Genomic DNA, 24,126 nt, shown 5'->3' with positions numbered 1-24,126 from the left:
AAAATACATTTGTATAACAACCATGCTTAAATTTACATTTAAACTTATGATTCCCGTTGGCCATTGTTTTCCGTTGTGTTGCACGTAACTGTCATGGACAACCGACAAACAACAGTTGATGAAATAGTCCAATTGATAAAGCGGATTTACAATGATAAAACAACACTTCATCCTAGTTAGAATATTTCAATTAGAATTAATTTTCGTATTTATCAATTTTAAGAATATATTTCAAAATTCTTTCAGTGAATTCCCACACAGACTTAAACCCAGTCTTTTCGTGACTTCTTGAACTCCGATGAAGGTACACCAGAGCCTTACTGACAATGTTATTATTGGAAATTATCTTACATTTGGCTGAAGGTTTTCTATTTTTAACATTTTGTAAATAAACTAATTTCAAAGATTCCAACTGTACTTTTGAAATATGTTTTTTATTACGAAAATCATTATAAAGAGGCAAATAAATATAAAATGAAATCAATCTTCTATACAATTTTCAAATGTGGAGGAAAGGGTCTCCATGCAGATAGGGCGTTATAGAACTGTACCTGTTGCCCCTATTGCATGATATCGTAAAAGGCGACTAAATTTGGGATAAGATTATCTTTTCTCTTCTTCCTAACTAGCCTTCTTCCCCCTAACGTTTCCGCTGACACCGCCTCACTTTTGGCCCTCTGTTGAGTGCTCGTATGGTAGGCTCTAGGTTCTGTCCCGTGGTCGGTACACATCATAGTGTTAGCACTTTTAAAAAGACAAGAGTTCCACTATATAAAAAGAAGCAACACGCATATACTGCATGAGCAGTCTCCGAAAACACGTACCTTGCACTTCACACACGCAACAGGCCGCATGGACGGTAGGCCGTCCTTGCAGAACAAATACAATAAGCAGAAGGTGGAGCAATTTACCCATTTGATCGAGGTAATCATATAGAACGATAACGTTATTTTGCGCGTTGAAGTGTGTTTATAACAGGTAAATAACTATAATGTTGGACTTGCTGGGCACATTTAAAGTAAACACTTTTCAAATTAATGCAACCACAGGAAATCAAACATTAAACATGTTTACAGAAGGTAAATACGACAATTCAAACACTTTTCAAAGCTCACTACACAGCATTGGAAAAGAAAATGACGGGAAGAAAATGACATGGTGATGACAGTTGAAGCAGTATGAAAAAAATGTGGATGAATTCGACCACTGCAATACTTTTGAATTATGTGATGAAAAGAAATTTGACAGTGAAATTGTATAAAACTCTTTCATATGTGGATATGACGGATATGGGTATTCTATCCGTGGGTTCATAATTCTGTAAAACATGCCACGGGGTTTACAATATCTTGTAGTCCTGCAGGGTAGAATGTCCCTTTCCTTCAGGACATACACGTGAAAGAGGATTTTTCTCTCATACCTCGACGTTTGGCATATGATATCTTGCAACTTTGAGAATCAAGTTCGAAGAAAACTGTAACTCCGTTTATGGAAATTATATACTTTTGACGCAAGTCTCGTTGTTTGCATTCTTTATGGTTAAACCAGCATATTTTCTGAAAATAACGTTAAAATGTTACCGAGAAGTGACGTCACGAAGTTGTATTGCATGAGTAGCCCGTCTCAGACGACGTGAGCATGGAATAAACTAGTATTACACTCGTAGTTAAGGGAGAGAATACCATTGAACAACAAGAAAAATAAACAAAAACTATTACAATTTTCCTTTTTATTATTGTATTTCAATGTCATACACTCTAAGCTCCGACGATTACAAACCTTCCTTCTATAGCATTGGCAATTTGCAATTTAGTAACTACACATGCATTTAGTCCTCCAATTATTCTTCGATACAAGTTCTAGATATTGAGACCAATTTCAGACAGGAATACCTTTTATTTTTGATACAAATGGTTTAAAAATATGCTGTAGGTATGAAAAATGATACTATATTTAGTTATACATTTAACCCGTAAGAAATCGACACAATGCGATTTCCCAAAACTCCATCATTATTTTGCTCAGATGGGTTGCAAACATCCATGTTCCCCTCTCTGGCGGATTGGAAATATTACTGTATCAATTTGTATTATCCTTTTGTCTCTGGGGCTCTGGCATAGTTCGTGAATTGTTTGTGGAAATCGGTAGGACATACTTATACATTCTATTGGCTCCTGTGACATTGTTGTGTTGTGTCACTCTGTCACAGTATTGGAATATGTTTGGTCCTTGTCCCCTTTAACTGATGTATTCTGTTTACGTTCCAACATATTATTCTATATTTTCATATTAGAGAGTTGTCTGTCCTTGCGGGTATGTAAATGTGTTTGCTAGCGTATATATAGGGATGTCTTCATTTTAAATAAAGATATCTCTAATTCAAATACAGATATCTCTATTTCAAATACAGATAACTCTATTTAAAATAGAGATATCTTTAATTGAATTAGAGATATCTGCAATTACTTTGCAATACAGATATCTCTATTTGAATTAAAGATATCTGTATTTACACGTGTTTGCTCAGTTCGAAGATCAAGTTTGAAACAAAAAGAAAATAATGATTACTCTCTAATTCTGATCAATGTAAATGAAACGATTATGATTAAATTGGATTTTAAGAATCCATATGCATGTATGATAACTGTAGGTCTATTAAACCGATAAACTTGGTATTTGGAGGGGACATGGCAACTGCTCTCCGGAAAACAGAGCGAACTGTTGCAGCTATAATTGAATAATTCAATTTTTCTTGTTACGAGCATTTGCATTCCCCGCGATTTTGCGTCACTGCTGCTTTACTTCCGTCATGCGCAAGGCGGAGAGTCAAGGGATCAGTCGTTTATCTCTATTTCATGTCAAATAAAGATATCTAGCGTATATGTAGGGATGTCTTCATTTTAAATAAAGATATCTCTAATTGTTGTAGAAATATTTAATTTTGAATACAGATATCTTCATTTCAATAGGTAAAAACCCAGACGGCTTGCCATAGCATGCAGGTCATTGATCTCAGTATGTGCCTTTTGCTTACTTATATGTTACCAGAACAGAGCTTTGATCTTGCTGTGCGCGTCGAAAGAGCTTTGCTCTTAAATCTCACACCGTTAATAGATTTAGATTGGAAAACGAGCTGAAAAGAGGAGTTTGGTGTCTAACAAGGAACATTCAATCAGACGACAAAGGATGTCTCAAATGATTTATGTCCTGCTCCTAATTAGATGTCACGTGACGGTGGACCAGAACGCCAGGTTACATCAATTATCCCTCCGTAAATAACCCGATTATCATAGCCTGTACCTTTGTCTATAACATCAGACAAGTCGAAGCTGAATAATACATTTTATTCGTTATCTTTATATGGCAAGTCTCATTCGATAATAAAAGTTTTATTCATTCGCACAGGTGCAATTAGCCGAGCTTAGTATGATAAAGTGAGGTATTCATTCGTCAGCATAACATATGCGTATAGACATGGGGTAACCAAGGGGAATATTCGTAAATGAAAGCTAGCCGTCGCTTTAAGAACCGTAATACTAGTAGCGTGTGATAGGAAGGCAATACCACTGATTTTAAGTTTTTAGTGCAAGGTAAAGTTTTTCTTCTTCTTCAAGTGTTTCGTTTTGATAGTCCTATAAGCATATATACACATGTACACAATAATAACAGTTGTGACATCAATTAATTCATCTGAAGTAAACAAATATCCTCTGTAATTATACATGTTATTAAACTTTTTACGATCATACACGTTGTATATGGGGATTCGCACAGTGAAAATGAAGGCATTCGAAGGCTACTTACAAGACATAATCATACACATTTAAAGATTAAGTTTTCACTAAAATAAATTGATATTAAGGTTCTTCATTTTCTTTAAAGTGCGATGTAATTATGTCCATACATGTAGTATTATCTGCAAACCTACATCTCTATTACTAAGTAGAAGTTAATGACCATCATAGCCTGGGGTAAAATATTTGACCTCGGACACGAAGCTATGAAATTTGAGACTTTGCTTTTACTTAAAAACTATATATCAGTTGACCAGATCATACAAGGTGATTGCCGCCTTACCATTCTTGTCCTTTAAGGATAACGACCATAGACGAACTGAGTAAATAATAATTAAAAAAACACTAGTCAGTCTGATGTGGAAAAATCCCTCACACTCGTCCGGAGACACAACAATGACATCTCTGACTTGTTCTAGCATATATCACGCTGGCATGTATACACATACTGACATGAGAAGATAGACATATATTGAATAAGTCAGGCATTAGGCAACAAGGTAAATTAAGGTCAACCGCTACTTTACCAATTGGATTTTTATTCATCAACAAACAGACGCCAGCAGCTACAACTGGGTCATCTTTATCGAATGTTCAATCATGCGTGACGAACATGGGACAGCTCAATCTTAAGATAGGCTGTCATCACTAAGTTGGGAATATTATCCAAGGTGAACGCCTTACCTGTTGTTCAGCACCCTTAATGGAACTGTGATACGAGTTATTGGAGCAACAAAACTACAGTTGAATTCTTTAACCAATGAAAATCTGTGTACTGAATACTGAATACATGTTGTAAGCGTATTTATTGCATTTATTTTACCTGTGTCAATCTCTGGAAGCAGGTTTACCATGGATCGTACCTACCAATACAACTTTGAGACGAATCAGAATGTCTCCTTCAATGCTGTCGACTATGTCGTCTTTGGCGCAACATTACTTGCCTCAGCTGGCATTGGGTTGTTCTACGCTATTCGAGATAGAAAGAATACAGATGCTGACGAATTTCTGCTGGGTGGACGAAACATTCATTACCTACCAGTGTCCTTATCTCTCCTGTCAAGTTTTATATCTGCAATCACACTCCTTGGAACGCCTGCCGAAGTTTATCTTTACAATACAATGTACTGGTGGATCTCAATCGGCTTCCTCATCACTGGCATGGGGGCCGCTCACATCTTCATTCCCATCTTTTACAACCTCAAAGTTACCAGCATTTTCCAGGTGAGTAAAAAGTAAAATTAGGAATGACCCTAAAATATCACTGTAATCAATTATTGCATCATCCTTAAAACAAGATAGGTATAATAACACCTACGACATTCAAAATGCTTTAGATACTAATTTAATTGCGGGGTTTCTTATTTAAATCATGTCGATATCAACAAAAAACAACACATCTATCTAGAATGTTATACGTTCTTTGCATGTAACAGAGTTATCACCCTTGCGAGAAATATCGACGTCATTATTTTATGAGCGAAACTCTTTGAAAAATATGACGTATAATGGATACATACCGCAAGGTAATATATATAGGATCTTATATGATCATCATGAGTGATCATTCTTATGAGATTTTATAAAACGAGTCTAAGAAGTTTTTATTTTTGCGTCGTAATCCTGACGTCATTTTATTGTTTCTGTCTGACGTCACAATGGATTTCCAGCCAATGAAAACCGCTCCAGGTCATATTACACTAGTGGCATAGGCAAAAATATTACACAGGCGAAATCACTGGATATCAGGCGGATTATGTGATAATACGCTTTAAATATGCTCCACCGCCGACAGAGCATAAATGATATTCATCATTTGAACAATAATTGATGTTTAATTGTGTATGCATATGTCTAATTAACACAAAAAATAATATAAATTGATTTATTTCGCCTTTGGTGCATGCGCAATCAGTACTTCATTCCATATAGGATATAGTGCCATGGATTTTTTTCGGGATGCAATTAATTATTTTACAGATTTTTAACTTGAAGTCAAATTAAAAGCTCAAACTTTTCAGTTGTGGTAACGGTGTAAAGTAAGTAACTTTTGTAACTTAAGAAAAATACTTAATCGTCTGCTCCTGTTTTTGATAGTGAAAAAATACCTTTTGTCAGCGGTGGAGCATCTTTAAATATCATCAAAGGTCCGATACACAGCAATGGCAAAATATGTTCAATTTGTGTATTATGTTCATATTTCTTTGTCATGATTATGCAGTAAACCAAACCTTTTTGTGGCGACAAATTTCACTTTTTCATGCCCAACGACATTTTCAAGACGACTTAATTTCACGTTTTCATGCCCGACATCACGACATTTTCAAGACGACTTAATTTCACGTTTTCATGCCCAACGACATTTTCACGACGATTTAATTTCACGTTTTCATGTCCAACGACATTTTCACGAATATTTAATTTCACGTTTTCATGTCAAACAACATTTTAACTAACATTTAATTTCACGTTTTCATGTCCAACGACATTTTCACGACGATTTAATTTCACGTTTTCATGTCCAACGACATTTTCAAGACGACTTAATTTCACGTTTTCATGTCCAATGACATTATCAAGACGACTTAATTTCACGTTTTCATGCCCAACGACATTTTCACGATGATTTAATTTCGTCTTTTACAGTTAAAACGTCCAACTGTACTTGTAGTTGAATATTTCTCTTGCGGCGGCCTATTTTCGCGAATTGTAGTTAGCCGCAACATACGCGAAGTAGATCGCACGCGAATATAAATTGTTTTATATCATTACTCATAAGATACCCACACATTTTGTTCGCTTAAACATGCTTTACACAAATTCTAATTAAGTTCGAGTGTTATCTTATTTTATAAAGATGAGAAATCGCAATGTTGGTAACAAAGGTGTAAAGTATATGGTAAAGTTGAAGATGGGTTCCTGAGTATTTGCGCTCAATTTTTATTTTCTGCAAGCATATTTCTTTAACAATGAATTAATATTAACTTTGATTTATTGTGGGCTTAAAATGCATCTTACAGGGATATGTATCTTTCAATGATATTAACTATTCTGCAAATTACAAAAATAAAAATAAAACATATGGGTAGAATAAAAATTGAACGCAGATACGGGGAAATCCACGAAACCAACAAAGAGCAAACCTCACCTGATCACATTATTATGACTATGAAAAAAACCCAGTCAACGCTCAGTGTTTAGCAAGACCAGAAATACCACTGTTATAGACTAAGGTGTGCCTGGATTTAGGGAATTTCCTCACAAGGGCGAACGATCATCGTATGGTCAACAGTGAGGCAGTGTCAAAGAAGACGTTGGGAAGAAGCGAGTCATTTTGAAAAAAATTTGATAAGATAAGATTCCAGTTGCCCTGAACGGTCATACGATGAGGGCAGCAGATACAATTTTAATGCCCAGTTGCAGCGTTTGACGCATCGAACCGTAACTCTAGGTTAGGTAGAGAACTTAGGATAAACTAAAACAGATTATGTCACTAGTCATTTTGTTTCCATATACAATTGTAAATCCTTTTATAATATGTCACACTTGTGTTGTAATCATATTCTTTGTATATTTCAGTATATTGAGATGAGGTTTGGTAAGATAAACAGGTTCACCGCTAGTATCATATACCTCTCCTGGATGGTGAGTAGGATATTTTAATCACAATACTTGTTACTCATATCGTCATATCACGCAATTTTAAAATTATTTTGATTCTTACCACATAATGCCCCTCTCTTTTTTCTAGATGCTATACATGGCAATCGTTTTGTATGGCCCGTCTCTGGCTTTAAATGCAGGTGAGCGTTCTAATTGTTTGTTGACCTTGAACGTATATAATATAAAAAATCAGGGACTGTTATCGTTTGTATGACTAGATTACACTTAAGGTAACATTATATCACTTTTAACCTTGTGATGCAAATCAAGGAGATTGTGTTTTAAAGCCAAACGGTTAAATTACTGATTTTCACACACCTACAAGTTTTGCCCCATGTACAAATTTCCCTCAGAAACAGTTACCTGTCCATCTTCAGAATTAATAATAGTATTCACATATTAAGAACATTTTTGATTATTTATTATTTATTGTCTCTTTCTATGTATCTTTACTTCGCGATATTATCAACTACCTCCATTTGCATATCCAGTTCAGTAAAGAATTAGTTTTTTTTCAGTATTTATTTTTTTTAACTTTAATGTAGTACTAGCAAACCCAGTATTTGTTACGAGAATTCTCCCCTTTTTGCCAAGATATGTACAAGATATGTACATATAGTTAGTCGTGATGCCTGTTCACCATTAACCCCTGGCCGTTACAGTTACTGGACTGTCATTATGGGGATCTGTGTTTGCTGTTGGACTGGTGACCACCTTCTATACCACATTGGTAAGTCATCCTGATCACACATATACATCCATCCTGATCACACATATACATCCATCCTGATCACACATATACATCCATCCTGATCACACATATACATCCATCCTGATCACACATATACATCCATCCTGATCACACATATACATCCTACTGGTAAGTCACCCTGATCACACATATACATCCATCCTGATCACACATATACATCCATCCTGATCACACATATACATATACATCCTATTGGTAAGTCACCCTGATCACACATATACATCCATCCTGATCACACATATACATCCATCCTGATCACACATATACATCCATCCTGATCACACATATACATCCATCCTGATCACACATATACATCCTATTGGTAAGTCACCCTGATCACACATATACATCCATCCTGATCACACATATACATCCATCCTGATCACACATATACATCCTATTGGTAAGTCACCCTGATCACACATATACATCCATCCTGATCACACATATACATCCATCCTGATCACACATATACATCCATCCTGATCACACATATACATCCTATTGGTAAGTCACCCTGATCACACATATACATCCATCCTGATCACACATATACATCCTATTGGTAAGTATCCTGATCACACATATACATCCTATTGGTAAGTATCCTGATCACACATATACATCCTATTGGTAAGTATCCTGATCACACATATACATCCTATTGGTAAGTCATCCTGATCACACATATACATCCATCCTGATCACACATATACATCCTATTGGTAAGTATCCTGATCACACACATCCATCCTGATCACACATATACATCCTATTGGTAAGTATCCTGATCACACATATACATCCTATTGGTAAGTATCCTGATCACACATATACATCATACATCTATTGGTAAGTATCCTGATCACACATATACATCCTATTGGTAAGTATCCTGATCACACATATACATCCTATTGGTAAGTATCCTGATCACACATATACATCCTATTGGTAAGTATCCTGATCACACATATACATCCTATTGGTAAGTATCCTGATCACACATATACATCCTATTGGTAAGTATCCTGATCACACATATACATCCTATTGGTAAGTATCCTGATCACACATATACATCCTATTGGTAAGTATCCTGATCACACATATACATCTATGGTAAGTATCCTGATCACACATATACATCCTATTGGTAAGTATCCTGATCACACATATACATCCTATTGGTAAGTCATCCTGATCACACATATACATCCTATTGGTAAGTATCCTGATCACACATATACATCCTATTGGTAAGTCATCCTGATCACACATATACATCCTATTGGTAAGTATCCTGATCACACACATATACATCCATCCTATACATCCATCCTGATCACACATATACATCCTATTGGTAAGTATCCTGATCACACATATACATCCTATTGGTAAGTATCCTGATCACACATATACATCCTATTGGTAAGTATCCTGATCACACATATACATCCTATTGGTAAGTATCCTGATCACACATATACATCCTATTGGTAAGTATCCTGATCACACATATACATCCTATTGGTAAGTATCCTGATCACACATATACATCCTATTGGTAAGTATCCTGATCACACATATACATCCTATTGGTAAGTATCCTGATCACACATATACATCCTATTGGTAAGTATCCTGATCACACATATACATCCTATTGGTAAGTATCCTGATCACACATATACATCCTATTGGTAAGTATCCTGATCACACATATACATCCTATTGGTAAGTATCCTGATCACACATATACATCCTATTGGTAAGTATCCTGATCACACATATACATCCTATTGGTAAGTATCCTGATCACACATATACATCATATTGGTAAGTATCCTGATCACACATATACATCCTATTGGTAAGTATCCTGATCACACATATACATCCTATTGGTAAGTATCCTGATCACACATATACATCCTATTGGTAAGTATCCTGATCACACATATACATCCTATTGGTAAGTATCCTGATCACACATATACATCCAAGTATCCTGATCACACATATACATCCTATTGGTAAGTATCCTGATCACACATATACATCCTATTGGTAAGTATCCTGATCACACATATACATCCTATTGGTAAGTATCCTGATCACACATATACATCCATCCTGATCATCCTGATCACACATATACATCCTATTGTAATATCCTGATCACACATATACATCCTATTGGTAAATATCCTGATCACACATATACATCCTATTGGTAAGTATCCTGATCACACATATACATCCTATTGGTAAGTATCCTGATCACACATATACATCCTATTGGTAAGTATCCTGATCACACATATACATCCTATTGGTAAGTATCCTGATCACACATATACATCCTATTGGTAAGTATCCTGATCACACATATACATCCTATTGGTAAGTATCCTGATCACACATATACATCCTATTGGTAAGTATCCTGATCACACATATACATCCTATTGGTAAGTATCCTGATCACACATATACATCCTATTGGTAAGTATCCTGATCACACATATACATCCTATTGGTAAGTATCCTGATCACACATATACATCCTATTGGTAAGTATCCTGATCACACATATACATCCTATTGGTAAGTGTCCTGATCACACATATACATCCATCCTGATCACACATATACATCCATCCTGATCACACATATACATCCTATTGGTAAGTATCCTGATCACACATATACATCCTATTGGTAAGTATCCTGATCACACATATACATCCTATTGGTAAGTATCCTGATCACACATATACATCCTATTGGTAAGTATCCTGATCACACATATACATCCTATTGGTAAGTATCCTGATCACACATATACATCCATCCTGATCACACATTACATCATCCTATACATATACTTATCGGTAAGTATCCTGATCACACATATAATCCTATTGGTAAGTATCCTGATCACACATATACATCCTATGGTAGTCTCTGATCACACATATAATCATCCTGATCACACATATTATCCTGATCACACATATACATCCTATTGGTAAGTATCCTGATCACACATATACATCCTATTGGTAAGTATCCTGATCACACATATACATCCTCATTGGTAAAGTATCCTGATCACACATATACATCCTATTGGTAAGTATCCTGATCACACATATACATCCCTATTGGTAAGTATCCTGATCACACATATACATCCTATTGGTAAGTATCCTGATCACACATATACATCCTATTGGTAAGTATCCTGATCACACATATACATCCTATTGGTAAGTCATCCTGATCACACATATACATCCTATTGGTAAGTATCCTGATCACACATATACATCCTATTGGTAAGTATCCTGATCACACATATACATCCTATTGGTAAGTATCCTGATCACACATATACATCCTATTGGTAAGTATCCTGATCACACATATACATCCTATTGGTAAGTATCCTGATCACACATATACATCCTATTGGTAAGTATCCTGATCACACATATACATCCATCCTGATCACACATATACATCCTATTGGTAAGTATCCTGATCACACATATACATCCTATTGGTAAGTATCCTGATCACACATATATATCCTATTGGTAAGTATCCTGATCACACATATACATCCTATTGGTAAGTATCCTGATCACACATATACATCCTATTGGTAAGTATCCTGATCACACATATATATATCCTATTGGTAAGTATCCTGATCACACATAATAGATATACATCCTATTGGTAAGTATCCTGATCACACATATACATCCTAGCTCTTGGTAAGTCATCCTGATCACACATATACATCCTATTGGTAAGTATCCTGATCACACATATACATCCTATTGGTAAGTATCCTGATCACACATATACATCCTATTGGTAAGTATCCTGATCACACATATACATCCTATTGGTAAGTATCCTGATCACACATATACATCCTATTGGTAAGTATCCTGATCACACATATACATCCTATTGGTAAGTATCCTGATCGCACATATACATCCTACTGGTAAGTCACCCTGATCACACATATATATCCTATTGGTAAGTATCCTGATCACACATATACATCCTATTGGTAAGTCATCCTGATCACACATATACATCCTATTGGTAAGTCATCTCAAACAACTGAACACTGGTATATCACCATTATAGGGTCAGCGCCTTCTACTTGGTTAGTCACGTCAGTCAGTCCACACATACATGTACATACCATTGATAAGTAACGCCTTATAACTGTACAGTTACATCAGAAGCATGAAAAAAATTCATTTTTTCGACATATGTTTGTATTATTTGTCTTTTTTTTTATTTCATTCATCATTCTTTTTTTTTACTTTTACAAAGAATCTCTCTTATAATTAGTACTTTTTCTCATCTGTTCTAGTTTAAACCTAAAAACTTAGTGGGTTCGTAATTAGGTGGTATTTCTCCGGGTTTACGTATTTTATCTGTCTTCTTAACTTTAATAGGACGCGGGATGAAACATTAACAAATAATAAAAAAAATATGTGTTTTTAACAAAGTGATCTTGTTTTACGGTTGAGAACAGGGTGGTATGAAGGCAGTTGTGTGGTCAGATTCTTTACAAATGCTCATCATGTTTTCTGGAATGCTAGCCCTATTGATAGCTGGATCATTGAAGCTTGGAGGCCTGGACGAAGCCTGGCAAATAGCTGCACGTAATGGCCGTACTCTGCTATTGGAGTGAGTCGTACATTACTGTTTATTTTATACATACATTGTACATGTAATTATTTTTCGAGAAGAGACACTTCTTTCTGAAAACAGCAATAAACATTTATTTGTGCTAGTATTACCAAAGCGTCATATGCAAGATGTTTGTTTAAAATATATAATGCATCATAGCTATATATCGTATCAATTCAAGTAAGAAAAGCACGCATCATTACCACCTCAATACGTTCATTTGCATAATAGACTGCACATTTTTGCGTTGGAGCTATTTTCTGAAGATATGATTTAAATTGAGCAATATTTTCGTAGATTTGATCCCGATCCATCGACTAGACACTCAGTCTGGAGTGTAGTAATTGGCGGAGGAATTTTCTGGTGTTGTATCTATGGCGTGAACCAGGCGCAAGTACAAAGGGCCGTATCAGTGTCATCTTTAAGCAATGCGCGCAAGTAAGCTTATTAACTTGTTAAGAGTCTGATTATATTTAAACACGTTTTTAAGTCATTTAAACAAAAAGAAACTTCTACCAGCTTATCTGTTTTAATGTAATGAGTCTTCTATAAAATGATAGTATGTATAGCCTTGTTTTGATTCTTATTAGAGCATGGATGATGCCGATGAGGTATTGAGTAAACGTGATTTGACTTTTACTAGCTTACTTGTTTGTGTAATGACATTTTTCTACAAAAAGGCTTGTGTACGCCTGGTGTTCCCTGTTAGAGCATTAATGATGTAAATAACGCAGTAGGTAAAAGTGCAAAGCCATTTGGTCGTCTGACGCAAAACTTTGTGATGTATTTTTTAAACGGATGTCAATTAGTGTCTAGATTTGCTTGAAATGAATCGATTTAGATTCTCTATTACTAAATTGAACATAATGCTACTTCTGACTCCCCATTTAATCAGATGTATTGTTACTATCAGTAGTGTTCTGTTGGCTTGTACATACGTATATGTCTAGCACCAGAGAGTGAAAATGTCTGTAATCATTGAGTAAAATAGCTTGAAAAATCAACATAACCTTATTGTCTAAAATCATTCCATAAAACAACTTTGAAGATCACAACTTAATAGAGTCTATATGTTGTCGATTGCAGAGCCATCTGGTTAAACTTCCCCGGTATGACAATGATTCTGACACTGGTCTGCCTTGTGGGGGTTGTGATGTACTCCTATTATGAGCGCTGTGATCCCGTGTCTTTGGGGATCATTAAGAGTTCAGATCAGCTAATCCCCCTGTTTACGATGGACCTATTGGGGTCGTATCATGGTTTACCTGGCCTGGTCCTCTCCTGCGTTTTCAGTGGCAGTCTCAGTACCATCTCCTCGGGACTTAATGCTGTGGCAGCCGTACTTCTGGAGGATTTTGTTCGCCCATATTACCCACATCCCATTTCTGGACATGGATCTACAATTTTCTCCAAAGTTACCATTGTAGTAGCAGGATTCTGCATCATTGGCCTCGCTTTTGTTGTGTCCAAGCTAGGAGCTATTCTTCAAGTTGCCTATGTCTTGTTCGGCATCCTTGGAGGACCGATACTGGGTCTATTTTCTCTCGGAGTTCTATTTCCTTGGGCCAACAAATGGGGTGGGCTTATCGGCCATCTTTCCGCCCTAGCCTTTGTGGGATTTATAGGATTAGGAACTAGGTTCAATCAAGTTGTAATCACACCTAAATCTCCTGTGACAACTATTGATTGCTACAGAAACATCACTACTGGACTGACGCTGAACTCCTTGACAACAACAACTCTGGCCAGTACCGTAACAACAACAGTCGCTAATGTTGTAGCAAAGTATGTCATCTACATGAAGAAGCATTATTATTTTTATTTATTTACTATATTGCGGGCACATAAGTGACCATGCCAAGGTGATTCGAAACACGGTCCATGCACTAAGTACTTTGTACTCTCATCTGACAACATCTTGCAATGTACATATATATAATCTGTTCTAAAAATAATGTTTACTCACGGCTAGTACATCATCATGGTTTTGATTTTTTTTAAATATAATTTTGTTTCAGGGAAGAACCGTTCATTCTGTACCGGATGTCGTACCTATGGTATTCCCCACTTGCTGTTTTGGTAACGGTTGTTATTGGTCTTTTGATTAGCTTTATCACAGGTTAGTATCACATAAGAGGGCTGATCAATCCTTACTATACCTTGGTAATAGTACCACACAGTAAGGCTGATCAATCCTCACTATACCGTGGTAATAGTACCACACAGTAAGGCTGATCAATCCTCACTATACCGTGGTAATAGTACCAACACAGTAAGGCTGATCAATCCTCACTATACCGTGGATAATAGTACCACACAGTAAGGCTGATCAATCCTCACTATACCGTGGTAATAGTACCACACAGTAAGGCTGACTGATCAATCCTCACTATACCGTGGTAATAGTACCACACAGTAAGGCTGATCAATCCTCACTATACCGTGGTAATAGTACCACACAGTAAGGCTGATCAATCCTCACTATACCGTGGTAATAGTACCACACAGTAAGGCTGATCAATCCTCACTATACCGTGGTAATAGTACCACACAGTAAGGCTGATCAATCCTCACTATACCGTGGTAATAGTACCACACAGTAAGGCTGATCAATCCTCACTATACCGTGGTAATAGTACCACACAGTAAGGCTGATCAATCCTCACTATACCGTGGTAATAGTACCACACAGTAAGGCTGATCAATCCCTCACTATACCCGTGGTAATAGTACCACACAGTAAGGCTGATCAATCCTCACTATACCGTGGTTGTACCACACATAAGGCTGATCATCCTCACTATACCGTGGTAAATGTACCACACAGTAAGACTGATCAATCCTCAATACGTGGTAGTACCACACGTAAGGTGATCAATCAATAATAGTGATCAATCCTCACTATACCGTGGTAATAGTACCACACAGTAAGGCTGATCAATCCTCACTATACCGTGGTAATAGTACCACACAGTAAGTGATCAATCCTCAACATATACCGTGGTAAGTACCACAAGTAAGGTGATCAATCCTCACTAACGTGGTAATGTCCACACAGTAAGGCTGATCAATCCTCACTATACCGTGGAATAGTACCACACTGGTAATAGTACCACACAGTAAGGCTGATCAATCCTCACTATACCGTGGTAATAGTACCACACAGTAAGGCTGATCAATCCTCACTATACCGTGGTAATAGTACCACACAGTAAGGCTGATCAATCCTCACTATACCGTGGTAATAGTACCACACAGTAAGGCTGATCAATCCTCACTATACCGTGGTAACAGTACCACACAGTAAGGCTGATCAATCCTCACTATACCGTGGTAAATAGTACACACAGTAAGGCTGATCAATCCTCACTATCCGTGGTAAAGTACCACACAGTAAGCTGATCAATCCACTATCCTCAATCTCACTATACCGTGGTACCACACAGTAAGGCTGATCAATCCTCACTATACCGTGGTAATAGTACCACACAGTAAGGCTGATCAATCCTCACTATACCATGGTAATAGTACCACACAGTAAGGCTGATCAATCCTCACTATACCGTGGTAACAGTACCACACAGTAAGGCTGATCAATCCTCACTATACCGTGGTAATAGTACCACACAGTAAGGCTGATCAATCCTCACTATACCGTGGTAATAGTACCACACAGTAAGGCTGATCAATCCTCACTATACCGTGGTAATAGTACCACACAGTAAGGCTGATCAATCCTCACTATACCATGGTAATAGTACCACACAGTAAGGCTGATCAATCCTCACTAATACCGTGGTAGTAGTACCACACAGTAAGGCTGATCAATCCTCACTATACCGTGGTAATAGTACCACACAGTAAGGCTGATCAATCCTCACTATACCATGGTAATAGTACCACACAGTAAGGCTGATCAATCCTCACTATACCGTGGTAATAGTACCACACAGTAAGGCTGATCAATCCTCACTATACCATGGTAATAGTACCACACAGTAAGGCTGATCAATCCTCACTATACCATGGTAATAGTACCACACAGTAAGGCTGATCAATCCTCACTATACCGTGGTAATAGTACCACACAGTAAGGCTGATCAATCCTCACTATACCGTGGTAATAGTACCACACAGTAAGACTGATCAATCCTCACAATACCGTGGTAGTACCACACAGTAAGGCTGATCAATCCTCACTATACCGTGGTAATAGTACCACACAGTAAGGCTGATCAATCCTCACTATACCGTGGTAGTACCACACAGTAAGGCTGATCAATCCTCACTATACCGTGGTAATAGTACCACACAGTAAGGCTGATCAATCCTCACTATACCGTGGTAGTACCACACAGTAAGGCTGATCAATCCTCATTAACAGTGGTAATAGTAACAAGTGAACCTATATATTTTAGTAAAATAATTTAAACTTACATATTTTAGCGATAAAACATTTTACGATTTTTACGGTTATCCCTGTAAGTCGTAATTATGAATATGAATTCATCAATGCATTAATCCATTAAAATTTTTCGCTAAAACTGTGCGTCAAAATAAAAACGTTTACAGCATACTGTCGTATGTAAACTATGGACACAGGGAATTCTGATTGAATAAGAAGTTTATATACGTGAAGAAGATAGTATCTAGTAGTACAGATTAAACGAAAATTGGAATCATTTCTATGAGTTATGGATTAAGCTAATATAAGATACTTTCAGCAGAAATAATAGCAAAGACATACTTCATTTGTAATAAATTGAAATTAATTTGGGACGGTCGAGCCATCCGTAGTAAATCTTTTGTGTCCTGTTTTTTTTTACAATTGAGTTAATCAAGCCCTTGTTTTACTTTGAATGGTCATGAAATGTTTTACAGGAGCTACAAAGACAAAAGAACTCAACCCCCGTTTGATTTGTCCTTTCTTTGATGTGTTCTTCCCTTGTTTACCCGAGAAATTAAGGAAGAAATTACGTTTTGGAGTCCGACATGGTGAGGTTAGTATCAAACGATTCTTTAATGGAGATTGGTAATTATTTGTAATTAAATGTATATGATATCATAACCAATAACAGCTTAAAACATTTATGGACGCCGCACTATGGAGTATGTTCACATTTTTTCTATTCTAATCATTATGGTAAAGTCGCAAATCAGAAAAGTCATCCAGTTTGTGTGTTTGTATGCTAGTGCCGTTTTGCTCTAATCTAGATGTAGATTAAATGTGAAACTAATCCCAAAAATAGGATTTCGGAGATTTCGTTGAACTGTTTAATAAGTACAAAATATATCCGCGATCTCAAGGGTTCCTTTTTTACTAACCCATAAAGTATCAAGGATGCACAAAACGATAGTTCTATGAACTGATTAAAAGTGTAGCAAATATGTCATTATCCCTTATATATAACACATTGCGTACATTAGATACTAAACCATTCTGAAACCTTTCCAGGAGGACGTGAAGCCAACAGGCACGGCGGGGAAACCAGGCTCTGATGGTATGGTGAACGCAGCCTATTTGACAGACATCAATGAGAGCAAAGAGAGCGTCCCGTCAAGTAATACCAAGAGCAGCTCTTCTACCAAATACACAGGGCAGGAAAAGGACGGTCGGAATATGAGCTCAGCCACAAACGGTACACATAATTCGAATTCCTTGTATCCCGCCATCAGTGATCATTCCACAGATTTGTAAGTCGACTGTCGTACCAAATAGTAGGTGGACTCTACATTAACATATCATGACGTTATTATGATGTCAAAATTGAAAAAAATAATCATTTGGAAAATCAATGGAATCGTACGTTTAAACGTATTTTGTGTTATCAAGAAATCTGAAAAATGAATTATAAGCATTGATCTATAGATGTATAACTTTACACTACTGACCTATTGAAAACTTGAATATTACATTGACGAATTCGCTGGATAGCATCATCAACAAGTTGTGACTAAAGGTTTCAAGGTTTATCACGTGACCACAATGGCCCTTTCTATAGTGCTTAAAGGAAATCGGTGGAAACGTCAATGTATTAATTATAATCAATACACAGTAGAAAATAGACAATGTGAGCTATGCAATATACATGCACAGTTGATTTACATATATATATGATGTTTATAGCTTGATCAATCGTATAATCGATATTGTTCCATTGTGATAAATCATGATGAATCCACATGCCTAAGCAAAGTAAAGATAATAAATGCTATGAACTGTAGACAATAACTGTCAATATGATGTAAGGAATATTCATTGTTTTACTGACATTTGTTTTTTTTTGTGTTACACATTACACAGTGTGTGACTGTATTTAAAGGTCCCTTTTAGGTAAAACCCGTTTGTATATAATGTTTATTATATTATGACATGTAAGTATATACACTGTATATAATACAATACACAAGGAAATCCCTCTTAAGACACTAAAACCGTATCCAAGTTACGACCGTGATCAGAAAACAGCGGCCAGCAGTTATTTATACCTAGTGATCAGGTGGCTATACTTCATTTCAGTTGCAGTCATATTTTCTCAAACGAATACGACTGAATGTTCACAAGGTCGACATGTACCGCTTTTCCCTTATATCAGACATACTCGTGATCTTTAAGATATTAATGCCCCCCGGCGACATCCTCGGAGTGATTTATGATGTACAGAAGGTAACTGTATAACTTTGTAAACTACGTATCAGTCTTTTAATATAATATAAATAAACATGAGGGAGACTCAGATCTGGACCAAATCTATTGTTTAATTGTTCTTGTTTGTCCCAGAATCTGAAAATAAAGTAATACAACTCTAACACTGAATTAGTGTCAGTACTCTCTACAAAGCGTCTGACTCAAACTAACACATGTATATCATTTGGTAGTAAAGTATACACTATCATGTGATGATGTACGAATATTAAATTTCCTGAAATTCTATCCGTTAAATGTAAGTTGTCCGTCGATATAATACATGTGAATAGATGTGAATATTCCAAAACTGAGCAATAGTAACCGGGTTTAAAAGGAAATGATTAACGAAACAAACAATAAGACATGAATAACAATTTGTACTATGTAATTGGCATCCTTACCTAGTAATGCACCATATAACCACCACGTTTACAATAGGAAACATTGTAATTAGTTGACGTTCGTAGCAGATAAATAAATCAATTAACCAACAAAAGTTAGCTTTATTTCATTTTCACCTATTATTTTCAAGTTGTTGCACTAAAATACATAGCACCATTGGTATTATACAACTGTACATATGATGGTGATGAGTGATATCTGTGAGATATAATGAATATGAGACAATAATGAATATGACTTTTGTATGTTTTCATTGAATAATTATTGCATAAGAATGGCTGCACTGTAGTGAAATTGTGATTATCAAATCAGAAATTAAATATCTGCAAAAAACAAAAACAAAAACCAAAAAAACTTTATGCATTGTTTTATTATATATTTACATTGCTACTGCACAGTATCTACATGTATATGGTGCTACTAAGCCCAATGTGTGTTATATTCCAATATTAACATTGGCTGTTCGGCTCTGGCGTACTAATACTATCATCAGAGTTCAAGTGGTCACGAAAATACTGGGTTTTATTTAGTATGATAATTCACTGAAATAAATATCAAAATTAATCAATATAACAAGAAGCCTAGAGGGCCTGTACCGCTCACCGTTTTTTGTGTGTGTGGTTTTTTTTTTGTGATTGTAATTCTGTAATTTAGTAATTAGTTTAATTTGTTTAATTTTGAATCCCAACCACAAAATGTTGCTATATATACCATACGAATATAATATTCAATAGCACAGTTTCACACAAGAAGTCGTTTATATGGAATTAGCCAAATTGACCCTTTTTGACCCTGCCCCTCAGGCCCCCGGGAATCATTCCCATCATTTGTACAATTTTGAATCCCACCCTATAAGGATACTACCATTGCATTATGGGTGCTATCCAATGCTTAGTTTCACAGAAAAAGTCGGTTATGGAAATAGCCAAATTGACCCCTTTTGACTCCGCCCCTCAGGCCCCCGTTGGGTCAGTCCCATCATTTCTACAATTTTTATTCCCCGCCCTGAAAGGATGCTACCGTTGCATTTTGGGTGCTATCCCATGCTTAGTTTCTGAGAAGGTCGTTTAAATGGTAATAGCCAAATTGACCCCTTTTGACCTCGGCCCTCAGGTCCCGGGGGGGAGGGGGGTCAGTCCCATCATTTGTACAAGTTTCAGTCAGTAACCCATATGGATGCTACCAATCAAATTTTGTTGAATTCCGGCCAGCGGTTATGGAGAAGTTAATTGTTGACGGACGGCGGACGACCTGGGCCGGACGCCACGGTATGGCATAAGCTCACCTTGGTCCTTCGGACCAGGTGAGATAAAAATATATTCTAATTAAAATACTTGAAATGGATTGAAGTGTTGTATTTATCTTTGTATATTTAGTTTATCGATAGGACCAATAGAATCGTATATAGGTCTGTGAAGTAAACAGGGATATCTTGACCCGAGTGAAAGATTTTGGCTTGTCAATCCGAGGCTTGGCGAGAGATGACGGTCAAAATCTTTCACGAGATATTGAGATTTTGTGATATCCCTGTCCACTTGACAGACCTACGTTTGATTATTTTTCATCCATAGTAGACAAAAAGATGAAATTGCAGCTTTTTCATTGCGCCATTATGCAGGAAGGTCGTTATGCTTCAAAATTGGTGATAGCATCTACAATGCACGCCCGGTTAATCCGCATGTATTGGTAACGTAACGTTATTATCTAGCGCTTGTGAGCTGTCTTACATCTCCCTGTGTAAGACTGATATAATCTTACGCTGGCCTGTCAGATGAAGATCAAGGTTTGAACAAACTTGGTAGTCCTTCATCCCAGCATGCCGCAGGCCTAATATCAGGTCTCTAGGCCTCTTAGTTATTCACAAGAAGTCATTTAAAGATTTAAGCCTATTTGACCAATGTGACCTTGAATGAAGATCAAGGTCATTCATTTGAACAATCTTGATAGCCTTTCATCCCAGCATGTCACAGGCCAAATATCAGGGCTCTAGATCTCTTGGTTATTCATAAGAATTGTTTAAAGATTTTAGCCTTTTTGACCCCTGTGATCTTGAAAGAAGGTCAAGGTCATTCATTTGAACAAACTTGGTAGCACCAGAGATTTAAATATAATGTAATACTATTTAAATATCTGGTAGCACTTTATCTCAGCATGCCTCAGGCCCAATATCAGGTATTTATCCTGCAACTGTCCCACATACTGACGGATAACTACTGCCGGATAAACTTATGCTTTATCCGTCAATACGAAATGCTTTATCCGTCAATACGATCACGTGAATTTGTTCCATATCTGACGGAACTTTTTCTAACTTGACCCAGAACTTGAACCTTCCGGTGAATGAAACGTCATTCAGTCCCGCTAAAACGTGACGTCACATTCACCGGAATGACGTCATTTTTACACTATCGAAAATCTCGTATGGCGGTGTCGTCTTTTTCTTGGCTCATGGCAAAGGTATGTATTGTAAAGTAATTCTTTAATGGGTATTTATTGTTTTTTGAGTATTTTCATTTTGTTTCAGTGATATATCACACTGAATAATATTACGGATACTGTTTGTGAATGCGCTTATTTATTTCCCACGGCAGTAAAAAGGAGTACACTCTCATTCGGTTTACTGAATGAATCTTTACCTCCGCACCAAGGAAGCGTCTCGCTTCGAGCGAAACCAAGTAAATAACTGTCAATTTGCTTCCGTTTTGAATTCCATAATGGTTGCAGGATAAACAGAATACACGGTTAGTATCTTACAATACAAGGTTTATTTTGGTGCTCGACACGGAAAGCCGTGGTGACTCGGCAAAGCCTCGTCATCTCGGCTTTCCTAAGTCTCGCACCAAAATAAACCTTGTATTGTAAGATACTAACCATGTATTCTCTATCTAGGCCTCTTAGTTATTCACAATAAGTTATTTAAAGATTTTAGCCTATTTGCCCCCTGTGACATTGAATGAAGACCAAGGTCATTTGAACAAACTTAGTAGCCCTTATTCCTAGCATGCTGCAGGCCCATTATGAGTACGTACCCTTGGTCTTTTGGTTCTTGAGAAGTCGTTTAAAGAATTTAGCCTTTTTGACCCCTGTGACTTGAATGAAGGTCAAGGCCCTTCATTTGAACAAACTTGGTAGCACTTTATCCCAGCATGCATCAGGCCCAATATCAGGTCTCTAAGCTTTTAGTTATTCACAAGAAACCGTTTAAAGAGTTTAGCCTCTTTTACCACTGTGACCTTGAATGAAGATCAAGGTCATTTATTTGAATAAATTTGGTAGCCCTTCATCCCGGCATGCCACAGGTCCAATATCAGGTCTCTATGCCTCTTAGTTATTCACAAGAATCGTTAAAAGATATCAGCCTATTTGACTCCTGTGACCTTGCTAGGCCTTCATCCCAGCATGTCGTAGGCTCAATATGAGTACCCTGGGCCTTTTAGTTCTTGAAAGGAGTCGTTTAAACGTTTTAGCATTTCTGACCCCTGTGGCATGAAATGAAGGTCAATGTCATTCATTTGAACAAACTTGGTATCCCTTTATCCCAGCATGATACAGGCAAAATATCAGTACCCTTGGGCTTTCGGTTATTGAGAAGAAGTCGTTTGAATGAAAATTTGCGGACGGCGCACGACGACGGACGGTGCATGATGACAATAGGTCATCCTGACCCTTCGGGTCAGATGAACTAAAATAGAATATGGTTCCATCGTCTGCACGTCAATATTGATGACGTCATGGACATTGCACGCCACGGTCACACAGCATGAAGTCATGATGTCACGTAATTGTCTTCAGGTTAGCGCGTGCATTCTGTCATACCCTAGGGGTTGACAGAGAAATCTCCCATGGCTAAAACCGGTGATTTAACAGTGAATGGTGAGAGAAAGAGTTTTCTCTTACCCCAGACAAGGATATCCATAGTTTTACCGGTGTGAGATTTTTCTTTCTCTTAACCCCAGTCAAGGATATCTATATTTTTATCGGGGGGGGGGGATTTTTCTTTCTCACCCTAGGGTAAAGAAAAGCTACACGAGATCTTTGGACGTGCTCAACAATCGTATGACGTCACACCAACA

At 36.9% G+C, this 24,126-nt stretch overlaps 1 protein-coding gene and 1 long non-coding RNA gene across 3 annotated transcripts; one reads left to right on the top strand and one right to left on the bottom strand.

The window, feature by feature from the left end:
• Positions 1–3,958: 3,958 nt before the first annotated feature.
• LOC138323390 (sodium-coupled monocarboxylate transporter 1-like) lies at positions 3,959–21,397 on the top strand. Of its 2 annotated transcripts, XM_069267974.1 has the most exons (10): positions 3,960–5,018; positions 7,374–7,439; positions 7,546–7,597; positions 8,120–8,187; positions 12,806–12,960; positions 13,261–13,401; positions 14,050–14,748; positions 14,982–15,082; positions 17,845–17,963; positions 18,419–21,397. In XM_069267974.1, exons 1-10 carry the CDS (start codon positions 4,647–4,649, stop codon positions 18,659–18,661), a joined length of 2,016 nt encoding a protein of 671 aa, XP_069124075.1. In that variant the 5' UTR covers positions 3,960–4,646; the 3' UTR covers positions 18,662–21,397. The 2 variants fall into 2 exon arrangements, with proteins under 2 accessions (XP_069124076.1, XP_069124075.1); XM_069267975.1 differs by lacking the exon at positions 14,050–14,748 and having other exon boundaries at positions 3,959–5,018.
• LOC138323391 (uncharacterized) lies at positions 20,406–23,426 on the bottom strand. The gene is made up of 2 exons (XR_011208541.1): positions 21,958–23,426; positions 20,406–21,508 (listed from the first exon to the last, which is right to left on the bottom strand). It is a non-coding gene; the product is annotated as an uncharacterized lncRNA (long non-coding RNA).
• Positions 23,427–24,126: the final 700 nt, after the last annotated feature.

Source organism: Argopecten irradians, chromosome 5 (assembly GCF_041381155.1).
Source record: "Argopecten irradians isolate NY chromosome 5, Ai_NY, whole genome shotgun sequence".
In the NCBI taxonomy this organism is placed as follows: domain Eukaryota; kingdom Metazoa; phylum Mollusca; class Bivalvia; order Pectinida; family Pectinidae; genus Argopecten; species Argopecten irradians.
The sequence above is the reverse complement of the archived record's forward strand: the minus strand, read 5'-3'. Positions and strand labels throughout refer to the sequence as shown.

Coding starts and splice junctions, on each gene's coding strand:
- LOC138323390 (XM_069267974.1), top strand. CDS start 4,647: ATGGATCGTACCTACCAATACAACTTTGAGACGAATCAGAATGTCTCC. Junction 12,961..13,260: donor GGCCGTACTCTGCTATTGGA/GTGAGTCGTACA, acceptor ATATTTTCGTAG/ATTTGATCCCGATCCATCGA. Junction 13,402..14,049: donor TCTTTAAGCAATGCGCGCAA/GTAAGCTTATTA, acceptor TGTCGATTGCAG/AGCCATCTGGTTAAACTTCC.